General features: G+C 32.7%; 1 protein-coding gene across 1 annotated transcript in view; it reads left to right on the top strand.

The window, feature by feature from the left end:
• The window catches only part of LOC143076691 (solute carrier family 28 member 3-like), a 31,238-nt gene extending 16,040 nt beyond the window's left edge, over window positions 1–15,198 (top strand). Inside the window, exons 3-10 of the mRNA XM_076252531.1 lie at window positions 8,294–8,488; window positions 8,999–9,160; window positions 9,548–9,673; window positions 10,255–10,385; window positions 11,239–11,407; window positions 12,336–12,494; window positions 13,145–13,325; window positions 14,158–15,198. Coding sequence (XP_076108646.1) covers window positions 8,294–8,488; window positions 8,999–9,160; window positions 9,548–9,673; window positions 10,255–10,385; window positions 11,239–11,407; window positions 12,336–12,494; window positions 13,145–13,325; window positions 14,158–14,303 — 1,269 coding nt within the window. The 3' untranslated portion in view covers window positions 14,304–15,198. The remainder of the gene's footprint in view (window positions 1–8,293; window positions 8,489–8,998; window positions 9,161–9,547; window positions 9,674–10,254; window positions 10,386–11,238; window positions 11,408–12,335; window positions 12,495–13,144; window positions 13,326–14,157) is intronic.
• The last annotated feature ends 1,262 nt before the right edge of the window (window positions 15,199–16,460 follow it).

Raw genomic sequence — 16,460 nt, 5'->3', positions numbered from 1 at the left:
GTTTCTTGGTGTGTTTTCTTTCTTCCACAAAGATACATTTTCCCAGGACCCCAACCCCACTTTTTCTCCTTCAACCCCAACCACCAACGTTTTCCCTGCTTAACCTCGTCAACGAGCGTGCAAGATTTTCGGATTTTTCGGTCAGGTCCTAGCAGAAATTCCCCTCAAAATGTTCACGCGTATTTCGATATTTAAGTCCTTCGTTACTCCGCAGAATAAATTGACTATATACCATTTGTTCCTCTCTTTACAAGCTTCCAAATGAGATATAAGGTAGATCTGTAATAAAGGGCTGAAGGGTCAGAGAATTCCATTCCATTATTCAAAATATCCATTTCATTATTTAAAATTGACTGTTTCTTATTTTTCACACGAATTTTGGCATTAAGGTCCCCCGTAACCCCTTAAATGGTCATTGCGGCACATATTGGTTTTTTTTCTCAATTTATTCATCTACTATTTCGACATTTAAGTCCGTCGTTACTTCTCTAATATGCGTTGCCAAAAATATTGACTATATACCTTTTGTTCCTCTGGCAATAAGCTTTCGATCAAGGTATAATATATATCTGTAATTAGGGGCTGAAGGGTCATAGCAGTCTATTCCATTATTCAAAATATCCATTTCATTATTCACAATAGACTATTTCTTAATTTTCACGCGTATTTTGGCATTGATGTCCTCTGTAACCTCTGTAATGGTCATTTCGGCACATATCGATTATACTGAGTTTATTAATCCATCCATCAGCTTTAACTTGGTGTATATTTATTTTCCTTAATTAGGAGCTGATGGGTTGCAACAGTCCATTCCATTATTCAAAATAAGTTATTTCTCAATGTTCACGCGTATTTCGATATTTAAATCCTTCGTTACTCCTGTAATATCCGGGACATATTGACTATATACATTTTGTTTCTCTCTCAATAACCTTTTGATCGAGGTATAATATATATCTGTAATTAGGGGTTGAAGGGTCCTGCCAGTCCATTCCATTATTCAAAATACCCATTTCATTATTCAAAATTGGCTATTTCTTAATTTTCACGCGTATTTTGGCAATTAGGTCTTCTAATATTCGTTGCGAAACATATTGACTATAAGCATGATGTTCCTCTTGTAATCAGCTTTCGAATGAGGTATAAGGTGTATCTATAATTAGGGGCTAAAGGGTCGCCGCACTCCATTCCATTATTCAAAATATCCATTTCATTATTCAAAATTGGCTATTTCTTAATTTTCACGCGTATTTTGGCATTTAGGTCTTCTAATATTCGTTGCGGAACATATTGACTATAAGCATGATGTTCCTCTTGTAATCAGCTTTCGAATGAGGTATAAGGTGTATCTATAATTAGGGGCTAAAGGGTCGCCGCACTCCATTCCATTATTCAAAATATTCATTTCATTATTCAAAATTGGCTATTTCTTAATTTTCACGCGTATTTTGGCATTTAGGTCATCTAATATTCGTTGCGGATCATATTGACTATATACATTTTGTTCCTCTTGTAATCAGCTTTCGAATGAGGTAGAAGGTTAATCTATAATTAGGGGCTAAAGGGTCGCAGCAGTCCATTCCATTATTCAAAATATCCATTTCATTATTCAAAATTGGCTATTTCTTAATTTTCACGCATATTTCGGCATTTAGGTCTTCTAATATTCGCTGCGGAACATATTGACTATATACATGTTATTCCTCTTGTAATTAGCTTTCGAATGAGGTATAAGGTTTATCTATAATTATGGGCTAAAAGGTCGCAGCAGTCCATTCCATTATTCAAAATATCCATTTCATTATTCAAAATTGGCTGTTTCTTAATTTTCACGCGTATTTTGGCATTTAGGTCTTCTAATGTTCGTTGCGGAACATATTGACTATAAACATTTTGTTCCTCTTGTAATCAGCTTTAAAATGAGGTATAAAGTTCATCTATAATTAGGGGCTAAAGGGTCACCGCACTCCATTCCATTAATCAAAATAATCATTTCATTATTCAAAATTGACTTTTTCTTAATTTTCACGCGTATTTTGGCAATTAGGTCTTCTAATATTCGTTGCGGAACATATTGACTATATACATTTTGTTCCTCTTGTACACAGCTTTCGAATGAGGTATAAGATTTATCTATAATTAGGGGCTTAAGGGTCGCCGCACTCCATTCCATTATTCAAAATATCCATTTCATTATTCAAAATTGGCTATTTCTTAATTTTCACGCGTATTTTGGCATGTACGTCTTTTAATATCGTTGTGGAACATATTGACTATAAGCATGTTGTTCCTCTTGTAATCAGCTTTCGAATGAGGTATAAAGTTTATCTATAATTAGGGGCTAAAGGGTCGCCGCACTCCATTCCATTATTCAAAATATCCATTTCATTATTAAAAATTGGCTATTTCTTAATTTTCACGCGTATTTTGGCATTTAGATTTTCTAATATTTGTTGCGGAAGATATTGACTATATACATTTTGTTCCTCTTGCAATCAGCTTTCGAAAGAGGAAGAAGGTTTATCTATAATAGGGGCTACAGGGTCGCCGTAGTCCATTCCATTATTCAAAATATCCATTTCATTATTGAAAATTGGCTATTTCTTAATGTTCACGCGTATTTTCGAATTGAGGTCTTCTAATATTCGTTCAGAACATATTGACTATATACATTTTGTTCCTCTTGTAATCAGCTTTCGCATGCGGTATAAGATTTATCTATAATTAGGGAAAAGGGTCGCTGCACTCCATTCCATTATTCAAAATATCCATTTCATTATTCAAAATTGACTATTTCTTAATTTTCACGCGTATTTCGGCATTTAGGTCTTCTAATATTCGTTGCGGAACATATTGACTATATACATTTTGTTCCTCTTGTAATCAGCTTTCGAATGAGGTATAAAGTTTATCTATAATTAGGGGCTAAAGGGTCGCCGCACTCCATTCCATTATTCAAAATAGTCATTTCATTATTCAAAATTGGCTATTTCTTAATTTTCACACGTATTTTGGCAATTAGGTCTTCTAATATTCGTTGCGGAACATATTGACTATATACATTTTGTTCCTCTTGTAATCAGCTTTCGAATGAGGTATAAGGTTTATCTATAATAGGGCTAAAGGGTCGCCGCACTCCATTCCATTATTCAAAATATCCATTTCATTATTCAAAATTGACTATTTCTTAATTTTCACGCGTATTTTGGCATTAAGCTATTCTAATTTTCGTTACGGAAGATATTGACTATATACATTTTGTTCCTCTTGTAATCAGCTTTCGAATGAGGTATAAGGTTAATCTATAATTAGGGGCTAAAGGGTCGCCGCACTCCATTCCATTATTCAAAATATCCATTTCATTATTCAAAATTGACATTTTCTTAATTATCACGCGTATTTTGGCAATTAGGTCTTCTAATATTCGATGCGGAACAAATTGACTATATACATTTTGTTCCTCTTGTAATCAGCTTTCGAATGAGGTATAAGGTTTATCTATAATTAGGGGCTAAAGGGTCGCCGCACTCCATTCCATTATTCAAAATATCCATTTCATTATTAAAAATTGGCTATTTCTTAATTTTCACGCGTATTTTGGCATTTAGATTTTCTAATATTTGTTGCGGAAGATATTGACTATATACATTTTGTTCCTCTTGCAATCAGCTTTCGAAAGAGGAAGAAGGTTTATCTATAATAGGGGCTACAGGGTCGCCGTAGTCCATTCCATTATTCAAAATATCCATTTCATTATTGAAAATTGGCTATTTCTTAATGTTCACGCGTATTTTGGAATTGAGGTCTTCTAATATTCGTTCAGAACATATTGACTATATACATTTTGTTCCTCTTGTAATCAGCTTTCGCATGAGGTATAAGATTTATCTATAATTAGGGAAAAGGGTCGCTGCACTCCATTCCATTATTCAAAATATCCATTTCATTATTCAAAATTGACTATTTCTTAATTTTCACGCGTATTTCGGCATTTAGGTCTTCTAATATTCGTTGCGGAACATATTGACTATATACATTTTGTTCCTCTTGTAATCAGCTTTCGAATGAGGTATAAAGTTTATCTATAATTAGGGGCTAAAGGGTCGCCGCACTCCATTCCATTATTCAAAATAGTCATTTCATTATTCAAAATTGGCTATTTCTTAATTTTCACACGTATTTTGGCAATTAGGTCTTCTAATATTCGTTGCGGAACATATTGACTATATACATTTTGTTCCTCTTGTAATCAGCTTTCGAATGAGGTATAAGGTTTATCTATAATAGGGCTAAAGGGTCGCCGCAGTCCTTTCCATTATTCAAAATATCCATTTCATTATTCAAAATTGACTATTTCTTAATTTTCACGCGTATTTTGGCATTAAGCTATTCTAATTTTCGTTACGGAAGATATTAACTATATACATTTTGTTCCTCTTGTAAACAGCTTTCGAATGAGGTATAAGGTTAATCTATAATTAGGGGCTAAAGGGTCGCCGCACTCCATTCCATTATTCAAAATATCCATTTCATTATTCAAAATTGACATTTTCTTAATTATCACGCGTATTTTGGCAATTAGGTCTTCTAATATTCGATGCGGAACAAATTGACTATATACATTTTGTTCCTCTTGTAATCAGCTTTCGAATGAGGTAGAAGGTTTATCTATAATTAGGGGCTAAAGGATCGCAGCAGTCCATTCCATTTTTCAAAATATCCATTTCATTATTGAAAATTGGCTATTTCTTAATGTTCACGCGTATTTTGGAATTGAGGTCTTCTAATATTCGTTCAGAACATATTGACTATATACATTTTGTTCCTCTTGTAATCAGCTTTCGAATGAGGTATAAGATTTATCTATAATTAGGGAAAAGGGTCGCTGCACTCCATTCCATTATTCAAAATATCCATTTCATTATTCAAAATTGACTATTTCTTAATTTTCACGCGTATTTCGGCATTTAGGTCTTCTAATATTCGTTGCGGAACATATTGACTATATACATTTTGTTCCTCTTGTAATCAGCTTTCGAATGAGGTATAAAGTTTATCTATAATTAGGGGCTAAAGGGTCGCCGTACTCCATTCCATTATTCAAAATAGTCATTTCATTATTCAAAATTGGCTATTTCTTAATTTTCACACGTATTTTGGCAATTAGGTCTTCTAATATTCGTTGCGGAACATATTGACTATATACATTTTGTTCCTCTTGTAATCAGCTTTCGAATGAGGTATAAGGTTTATCTATAATAGGGCTAAAGGGTCGCCGCAGTCCATTCCATTATTCAAAATATCCATTTCATTATTCAAAATTGACTATTTCTTAATTTTCACGCGTATTTTGGCATTAAGCTATTCTAATTTTCGTTACGGAAGATATTAACTATATACATTTTGTTCCTCTTGTAAACAGCTTTCGAATGAGGTATAAGGTTAATCTATAATTAGGGGCTAAAGGGTCGCCGCACTCCATTCCATTATTCAAAATATCCATTTCATTATTCAAAATTGACATTTTCTTAATTATCACGCGTATTTTGGCAATTAGGTCTTCTAATATTCGATGCGGAACAAATTGACTATATACATTTTGTTCCTCTTGTAATCAGCTTTCGAATGAGGTAGAAGGTTTATCTATAATTAGGGGCTAAAGGATCGCAGCAGTCCATTCCATTTTTCAAAATATCCATTTCATTATTGAAAATTGGCTATTTCTTAATTTTCACCCGTATTTCGGCATTTAGGACTTCTAATATTCGTTGCGGAACATATTGACTATATACATGTTATTCCTCTTGTAATCAGCTTTCGAATGAGGTATAAGGTTTGTCTATAATTATGGGCTAAAAGGTCGCAGCAGTCCATTCCATTATTCAAAATATCCATTTCATTATTCAAAATTGGCTATTTCTTAATTTTCACGCGTATTTTGGCATTTAGGTCTTCTAATGTTCGTTGCGGAACATATTGACTATATAAATTTTGTTCCTCTTGTAATCAGCTTTCGAATGAAGTATAAAGTTTATCTACAATTAGGGGCTAAAGAGTCGCCGCAGTCCATTCCATTATTCAAAATATCCATTTCATTATTCAAAATTGGCTATTTCTTAATTTTCACGCGTATTTTGGCATTTAGGTCTTTTTATATTCGTTGCGGATCATATTGACTATATACATTTTGTTCCTCTTGTAATCAGCTTTCGAATGAGGTATAAGGTTTATCTATAATTAGGAGCTAAAGGGTCGCAGCAGTCCATTCCATTATTCAAAATTGGCTATTTCTTAATTTTCACGCGTATTTTGGCATTTAGGTCTTCTAAAAATATTCGTTGCGGAACATATTGAAAATATACATTTTGTTCCTCTTGTAATCAGCTTTCGAATGAGGTATAAGATTTATTTATAATTAGGGGCTAAAGGGTCGCCGCACTCCATTCCATTATTCAAAATATCCATTTCATTATTCAAAATTGGCCATTTCTCAATGTCCAGGCGTATTTCGATATTTAAGTCCTTCGTTACTCCTCTTAAATGTGTTGCGGAACATATTGACTATATACATTTTGTTCCTCTCTTAATAACCTTTCGATTGAGGTAGAATATATATCTGTAATTAGGGCTGAAGGGTTACAGCAGTCCATTCCATTATTCAAAATATCCATTTCATTATTCAAAATTGGCTAACATGTTTAACCCCGTTACATTATTTATGTATGTGCCTGTTCCAAGTCAGGAGTCTGTAATTTATTGGTTGTCGTTTCTTTATGTGTTACATATTTGTTTTTTCGTTCATTATTTTGCATAAATAAGGCCGTTAATTTTCTCGTTTGAATTTTTTTACAATGTCTTATCGGGGCCTTTAATAGCTGACTATGGGGTATGGGCTTTGCTCATTGTTGAAGGCTGTATGGTGAGCTATAGTTGTTAATGTCTGTGTCATTGTGGTCTTTCTGGATATTTGTCTCATTGGCAATCATACCACATCTTCTTTTTTATCATATTTCTTCATTTTTATGCATATTATGGCATTTGGGTCCTCCGTAAACCGTCTTATGGTCATTTCGAATCAAAATATAGCTATAGTGTCACAGTCATTTTTTTTTTTTATATTTTTTTACTATTCACCGCTTCAATTTGAATAATGAAACACAAACCATTTCATTATTCATTATTCATTTTTCAATATTGAATAGTGAATAGTGAACTATTTCATTATTCATTATTGAATAATGAATAATGAACTATGAATAATGGACGTACTTCAGCGCGGTCTTGTAGATACCTGTATTTTACAGTACTTGATTTGTACTTGAAATATTGGCACAGAAATAATACCAACAATGATCACAGTATTCCATGTTTGAACATCATAACTATAAGGCATTTGAAATAGAAAAACTTTCAAAATGCTGAAAATGTAACGATGTAACCAAAAATCTGTAGTACTTTTTTTTCAAGTACAAATCAAGTACTGTAAAATAAAGGTACCTAATTATTACAATAATTTTAAAGTAACAAAATAGTACTGAATATTAATAGTAGATTTAAAATACATGTACTACAGATTTTTGGTACTGAAATAGTACCTATGCAAAAGTAGCTGTGTATAGAATATTTAAACAGAGATTAAAACTATTAGAGTTCTTGTGACATTTTTAACATTTACATTAGAATAGACGAATCCAATTTTATGTCAGCAGTCTCTTAAAAGGAAATAAGATACCTGCAGTTGAGTCTTATATGTTTAATCTTTTCTCTACGTAGCCAATTATGGTTTTGATGTTCCTAAATGGCATTTTCATTATGATTCCAAAACTTTGGTCCCGAAAGAACATGAGTAATAAAATTAATTACAGTATATGAAAACAGGAAGTGAAATTCAAATTAGATTGTAGTGAATGAAAAAAAAAGATTGCATAAAAAAAATCACCAAATAATTAAGTAATTATTGCAAACTAAGCATTAGCTATCATACAGCATCATCTTATTTTTTTTATATCATTGATTTACCGAATTAAACTCGACAACTTGTTCATTCGGAGCATCAAATTAAGGCATACTTCAAAAACGACACAAATAAATCAAATGTATTTGTATTCAATAAATCTGCAATCTTTACCATAATTGTTTATGCATGTACACACAAATGCTGCAATGTTTTTAAAAAACACACTACAACGTGCTCTTACGAAAAATTGTAATAACCTCTCCATACATTAAGTGTATTTGACTGTATTTCATATTGAAGCTACAAAGCAAAATTCAATATGAGATTACTTTACAGATTAAATGGACGCCAGTTATTTGGGGAATTCTTCTTCAGTTTCTGTTTGGATTGATTATTCTACGTTGGCCAATAGGGTATGGATTTTTTCAATTTATTGCCGGTCAGATTTCTGCCTTCCTTTCTTATACGGATAACGCATCTAAAATTGTTTTTGGAGAAGAAGGCATTAAAGAACATCCAATAGTGTTCAAGGTAGGTATGCAAGTACAAATTAAAAAAAAAATAGAAGATGTGGTATGACTGCCAATGAGACAAATATCCACAAGAGACCAAATGACACAGAAATAAACAAACTTTTAATGTTTATCGTACGGCCTTTACCAATGAGAAAAACCCATCAGGCATAGTCAGCTTTGAAAGGCGTCAAAATGACAAAATGCAAAACGTGCAATTCAAACCAAAAAACTAATGGCCTGATTTATGTTCAACATAATGACACGAAAAACAAACATGATATTAAGCAACAAACGACAACCACTGAATTGTTTGGTCCTTGGACAGGCACATAAAGAATGTGACGGGGTTATATTACCAAAAGCGTCATATGTGCATGTTGTATTGTGCTTTATTAACTCAGTGGTATTGTACATCTCTGACTCCGTTAAAATTTAAGTGCTTTGCATATACCATAAGTGAAGACGGGTAACCAGGAAAATCCTCAACGTGTAAAATTTCTAAACTAGATGTCTTTTCCTCTTTTAGGTTCTACCTGTAGTTGTATTTTTCAATGCAATCACAAACGTTTTATATTATCTCGGGGCCATGCAGGTGATTATCAGAGTTATTGCCCGTGTCATTAGATTTGTCATGAAAACGTCATCAGTGGAATCGTTTGCTGTAGCGGCTCAAATATTTCTTGGACAGGTACGTTTACACTTAAATGGCATACCAACCTTCAATCTATTTGAAATATAGACCTTGGATTTCGTTATCTTCGGTTGAGTTATATATATGGAGGATATGGGTATGAATTTAAAACATATTGGCCATCACGTGCAGTTTTTTTCTTCCCTCCTTTTTTAATTTTATATTTGCTTTATCCTGTGTTCGGATTTATTGGTTATAAAACTTTCTGACCAAAATTCCATCTAATTTGTCAATTTAGAATGCCTGTATAACGGCTTTAAAGATTTAAACATTTTAATGTGTGCTGGGGAATAATAGCTCTATATGTTATGGATAAAATTGATGTACAATGTGGATTTGTTATTAAACTTTTTCTCGTTTATATATACGCTTTGTTTTTTGCAGGCTGAATCTAGTATAGCTTTGAAGCCATTTTTGAAAGACGTTTCAAGGTCAAGACTGAATTCTGTTATGACGGGAGGCTTTGCAACAATAGCGTGTACATATATTGCAGCTTATATTGAATTCGGGGTATATATAATATCTACATAAATAAAATGATGGTTTATATTAAACCTATGTTGCTGCAATAATCCCTAGCTGTTTACACATTGTAACAATTATTAATAGTCTTCGCGTTCTACTAGGAGATACAAGTAATACTGTGTTACGGTTATTTTTCTATTGATCATAAGTTACAAAGTCTGTAGTTCTTGCTATCTTTGCAATTTAAGTTATAATGATGAAATTAAAAAAAAACAACTAAGTCTGTGCCTTGTATAGCTGTTAAATCCCGCAAACAGATTTGGCTCAAGAAATTTACTTTAGAATTGGTATTTGCTGCATGTTATGGTTTAAATCAAAGCCTAGTTTACCCAGAGTAGAATTGGTATGTTCTGAGCACTGTAACTCTATATGAACTAGCAGTTGAAAAATTTCAACTTTTTGACAACATGTTTCGATCACGGAGGCGAGTTAAAATCCTACACATTAACAAGGCTAGTACAGTGTAATAAATAGGTCAATAAAAAAGCTCATCTTACGGTAAAATCTGCATATTCTATTGAAAAAAGGTACCTTTTAAAAGATCTTAAAATTATCATCCTTTACAGGTACCAGCACAGCATTTAGTGGCAGCTTCTTTTATGTCCGCTCCGGCAGCATTAGCAGTGGCTAAATTAGGATGGCCTGAGGACAGTGATGTTGAACAAATAGATTTGAGCAATGTACAATTAGATGTTGGGTATTTTATTTCATGATTATGATATAGTAAAAAAAAGGAACATTTAATAATTAAATATAAAATTACGTGTGAACACTGAAGGGTTAAGACTATTAGACTGGTGAATCTTACTATCATGCTTGTTCAATATGATTTTGAATGCATCCATGCAATCTTTACCCTAAAATTTTGAGTTTGACCGGAGTTTACTATATAGCATATTGTTTTTTTTTTCTATTTTCAATACTTACCAAAATCACCGAGGCAATCAAACCCATTAACGTCAAACCCATTAACAAAGAAAGACTCGAACAATTTAATGACCAAAAGAAACGATAAAAAGAAAATCTGCATTCAACAAAGCATCACACAAAAAACTAAATTGCACATAAAACAATATACCAGAAATGAACATGTGTGTTCCAGGAGAGTTTGCAATTCCTTCTCAACAAGAGACATCGTACTGTTAAAAAATAAAACATGAAATCATGCAAAAAACCTGTAGGGTATAGCCAATGAACAGGTCAATACTGACGCAGATTGTAGGGTATAGCCAATGAACAGGTCCATACTGACGCAGATTGATAGATGTACTTTATCTTAAAAGACGCTGAAGTAAAATACTTTTCACATTCAATTAAATATGCACAGCTGACTATAGGGTATGGGCTTAGCTCATTGTTGAAGGCCGTACGGTGACCTATAGTTGTTAATGTCTGTGTCATTTTGGTCGCGTGTGGACAGTTGTCTCATTGGCAATCATACCACATCTTCTTTTTTAATTTTTTTATACATATATATAATGATTATGAAACTTTATGTACAGTATATGCCCAAGGTGATTTGTAACACCACTCGATACTATTCGTTTCAGACAAGAAACCAACATTTTGGAGGCGGCATCTGTAGGAGCGACAGCTACTGTCAAGCTGGTTGCTTACGTTGTTGTAAATCTGATAGCATTTCTTGCTATTTTGTCATTTCTAGACGCCGCTATTTCATTTTATGGTGAAAGAGTTGGTCATCCCGAAATAAATTTTGAGGTACACATATTGTTGTCTTTTTACCAAATAAGAATAAGTTATAAAATTCTTTTTCATGCATAATCCCTGAATATGCACACAATAGTACCACTAGACATAAAACAAGCATTAGGAAGCAACCATTTATCTTCAAAGGGGGTAATGGTGTAAGTCTGTCAGAAAATTCATAAATTTTTTTATATAGATCGATCAAATTATTTGTTTTTTAGTTTAACACTTCAAGGTATAGGTGAAATTTGCAATCAGCATATTTATTTTTATCAAATTTGGGATCAGAATACTTTTTTTTTAGGAAAACAACATCCCACCCCACCTTGAAGTAAAATGATCGTCCCCTTGCTCATCTAGTCAATCATGAAAGTCGTCAATAGAGTAGAATTCGGTGTAAATGTTAAGGAGATTGTAACCCAACAATATAAAAAGAACTATGACAACATTTCAATTATTGTTGTTTCCAAATGTATCATATAATGAAGACTAAGAAGGGTAATCAATGCAGACTAGTCTTTTGCTATATTTCAGATCTTTTATTATCAGTGTTGTACCATGGTAGCTTCTTTTTAATAGTTTGTTTGTTTTTCTTATTCGTTATTATTATTCAAGTTTTATTATACATATTGATAGACGTTAGGGACGACATCAAAAGTTCAATGAAGGATAAAAAACTTAATTCACATAGTTTTTTCACTGACCCCCCCACCCCCCTCTTAACTTAATTTGGGAAAAATTGATTGACCCATATGGATATATGTAAAAATCAATGTCGGATAACCAAATCTTGCAGCCGTTCAACCCCCCCCACCCCCAAACTATTTGAATTAAGTTTTTTATCTTACATTGATCTTTTGATGTCGTCCCTTATGTGTGTAATAGAGTTGAGTTGATTTAAGGGGAGTTAATCAAGTGTATTTTTTTGTATTTATTTCAGTGGTTATGTTCATACCTTTTCATGCCACTAGCTATAATCACGGGTATACCATGGAATGATTGTAGGACTGTAGCTACTCTGATAGGAAAGAAAATTGTACTCAACGACTTTCTGGCTTACATGGATCTTGGTCGATTGATTAAAGAGGATAAGCTTGAGGTGTGATATGTTTCTCAAATTAAACCATGAAATTCATTTCGTCATTTATCATAGGCACTTGTGTCAGAAAAAAATGTTTCCTTTATAAATTAATATAGCACTCTGTTATATTGAGGTATATAGGACATTTCTAAAAACAAGTGCCTGTGTCCATTATCTCGGGAAATTGCATAAATCAAAAGAAAAAAAAATACCTTCACTTTGTAATAAATAAGAAGATGTGGTATGGTGTGCCAATCAGACATCTCACCACCCAAGTCAATAGTTATTGTTCATGTTTATTACTGACGTTTTTAGTCTATTTTCTAAATATTAATATAACATTAACACTATTTACCTAATGTTTGTTCTGAGCACTGCTATACAAATTATACCCCGATTTAAAATGATCTGTGGTCTAAGCACTAATATGACGCATACTGTTCTTATCCTAAACATGCATGAAATATGTGCAACTGTACGATGTAACAGTCAGCAGTTATTAAATGATAATCTTGACTTAATTAAAAGTATTATGGCACCGCTATGCTACTTTCAGCTTCCTTTCAGCATATAGTTAGTTTCATTGTTTGAGTAACCATTTTATTGAATTTCGTCATTTTATATTTTTTTATCTGTTAATGTAAGACCTTTTTTTAAACATTACTCAGGATCGATCAGCAGTAATAGCAACCTACATTCTATGTGGATTTGGAAGTATAGCATCTATTGGTGTAACATTAGGCGCGTTAACTGCCGCTGAGCCTAGCAGGCGAAAAGATTACGCCAGAGGAGTGTTCAGAGCATTTGTATGTGGAAACGTTGCTTGCTTTATGACTGCCTGTATTGCAGGTACATTAAAATTATCAACATTCTTTCTTACGGGGAAGGTACAGCTAGTAGGATTAGGATTTTCGAAACGATAAATAAATAAGAAGATACTGTAACATGGATCAACTCGTTCTCCGGCGGAAAAATCTCTTTCTCTGATGGATAAACGTCTGATCATTAGTGCACGTGGAACCCGTCAAGCCGAAAAAAAACATCCAGTTGAAAGTCGTATTTGTAGAGTTGTGGTCGTATATGATTGATTTCATGTGAAACTATTAAAGCGATTACTCTAAATGTATGATAACGAACCAATGGCTTAGTAGCGAACCCATGGCATAGTAGTTGTCTTGTAAGCAGCAACGGTCTATCAAAGAGGTACATGTAAGGTTGGGAATTGCTATCTGTCGAAGTGCACACACACAAAAACGTTTTAAAAGCGGAGGAACATTGGGGTTTCTGGGGAATTTTTATCCTTAGGTTTTATTTATTTTATCTTTAAAATAAAAAATGTCTTCGGTTTCAATTACACCATCAAACCATGATTAGTTCGACATTTTGTTGTTAACATTAGACAAGGATCATGTATAACCTAATTTTGTTTGAAATCCATTGTTACTGCCAACTTGTCGTGTGTGTCTATTTTACATTGAAACGTTGAAATTAAAATAACCCAAATGGAACAAACTGAATTGTATCACTACACGTTCCGACTGTTGAAACATTGGAGTGTGTCCTTAAAGATTAATATTCAAGGCTTGGGAATTTTTTGATGACATTGTGACCGAAAAATTTAAACACAGTGCATTGTATTACATGTATCAGGCAAAATATAAATGCATCTTTTCTTTTACAGGAATGCTGTACACAGAATTTACTCCTGTTATATATAACAACGCTACAGACTGTAACATGACCAGTCTATCTTCCTGTAACACAACTATGTCAAATTCATCTTTATATGTACTAGATCTTATAAATATCACACAAAATGAACTTTAAATATGTTATGTACATGTATGTAACCAAACTTTTAAACATGTATTGCTATAAACTAAAAATATATACTACATACATGTTATGCGACTGTCATACACATCAGTGAGAGGTTTAGCTAGCTATGAAACCAGGTTTAATCCATAAATTTTCTACATTAGAAGATGCCTGTGCCAAGTTGTTGTGGTAGGTTTTTTTCCTTCGTTTTAATTTGCTGTTTGATTACAGACTTTCTGTTTTGAATTTTTCCCGGAATTCTGTATTTCTGTTGTTAAACTATGATCTTACCTTTTGTATATGGAGTATATTTAGTATCTAAAGTATATATTATTATATCCTTTGGAACATCAGTTCTAACTCTAACTGTAATTTCGTAAAGCTATATTAATGTGTCAATTCTGTTAATAAGTTTTGGCATTTAAAACTAACTGGAAATATGAATCTATTTTATAATATGCTATTGTACATGAATTCTTGGAATAAGTACAAACTAAATATCTTCTTTTCTTAAAAAAAAACCAAAGCTAAAGCAGTGAAAACTGTTTCTTTGAAGTCTTAGAACCTTATTTTTCATTTGTAAATGTGTAACAAAACAAAGTGGGTAAACATCGCAAAACAACTTCATCATTCAAAGTCAACAACAATGTCTGAACTTCCATGGCCATATAATTTCTGTGGAAATGAGAATTGCCAGTGATGATACCACTGCACCCCAATTACCATTGACACATCACATGTGGTTCCCTTTGATTCGACCAGTTGTGTCGTAAGTTTGAAAATTCCACTCAAAAAGGTGCTTGGGGTTGTCTTAAACTTGTTATGGATGAGAGTTGTAGTACCATGTTAAAGGGTTCACTGCAACTTTGAGATGTAGAACAGGAATAAAAACACTGTTCCTTTGCTTTATGTGTTGTTTTTTTTACTTCATCAGAAGGGGCTTAGAGTGTTACCGAATTAGTTTCCATTATCTTACTTTAGTTTGCCTCAAACAAATGTAATAAAACTTATACACAATGCTTATTTCCACAACACACAAATTAAGTTAGAATTTGGGTGGCTTTGCTTTTATTGTTCTAAAGTTATGCCCTTTTCCAAATGGTAAAATTGCTGAATTTTTTGCTCCCTTTCTTTTAACTTAAGTTTGCCCAAGCATAATGTTATGAAACTTATACACAATGTGTATTACCATAAAACTCGGACCAAGTTTGAATTTGGGTGGTGTCATTTTTAATATTCTTGAGTTATGTCCCTTTAAAATGTCATACATAAACAAGGGCATCATCTATGTCGTATGGACACATTTTCCATTTTATTGCTGTGGATGTACTGATTCTGTCTTGCAAGGACACCCCATATCCTTTCTTTTCTATTCATCTATATGACTATTGGTATTTTTAACAATATTTTAGCTTATCATCAATTAAAGTTCAAATCAGAAACTTGTGATAAAGCTGAGTTTTCAATCAACAGTACAACTCAGTTGTATAATCTAAGTGCTTGTGAACACTGAAGGGTGAAGTGAAAATTACTTTAATTTGCAATTTTGTGAATTTGGAATCAAACAGTGTATTGTATTTGTTGGTCAAATAAAAAAATTGAGTTTGGAGGTATCTTCCTTTTTTCATGATAGTTTAAATAGATATAGGAAGATGTGGTATGAGTGCCAATGAGACAACTCTCCATCCAAGTAACGATTTATAAAAATAAACCATTATAGGTCAAGGTACAGCCTTATCTTAACCTATTTCTATGCATAACTTATGTAATTTATAATAAACAAATGTTTTCTCAACAAGAAATACACATCATACAGTAACTTAAATATCAAAGTATAACATGCACAACATTGCCTGGGTCTAAATAACGATTGCTTCACTGCACTATTTTGTTTGAATAATCAAAGGTAGTGATTCATCTTAGATAGATATCAAGTCTGTACCATTGTTTTGATTGCATTTCATGCAATCTTTACCAAGAAACTGTGATTTGTATATCCATACAATGTTCAATTGTTTTTAAACAAATGTTATGGCTTTTTTCTATTTACAAAAACAAAAGATAACACCAAGAAACTATCAATTTCCTGTTGTATACTACATTAAAGGGGCATAACTCTTAAAATATTTTTTTTTCCTAGATAAATAGATATAAGTAAAACTATAA

Source organism: Mytilus galloprovincialis, chromosome 5, assembly GCF_965363235.1.
Source record: "Mytilus galloprovincialis chromosome 5, xbMytGall1.hap1.1, whole genome shotgun sequence".
In the NCBI taxonomy this organism is placed as follows: Eukaryota; Metazoa; Mollusca; class Bivalvia; order Mytilida; family Mytilidae; genus Mytilus; species Mytilus galloprovincialis.
Note: the sequence above shows the minus strand (reverse complement) of the source record. Positions and strands in the feature narration are given on the sequence as shown.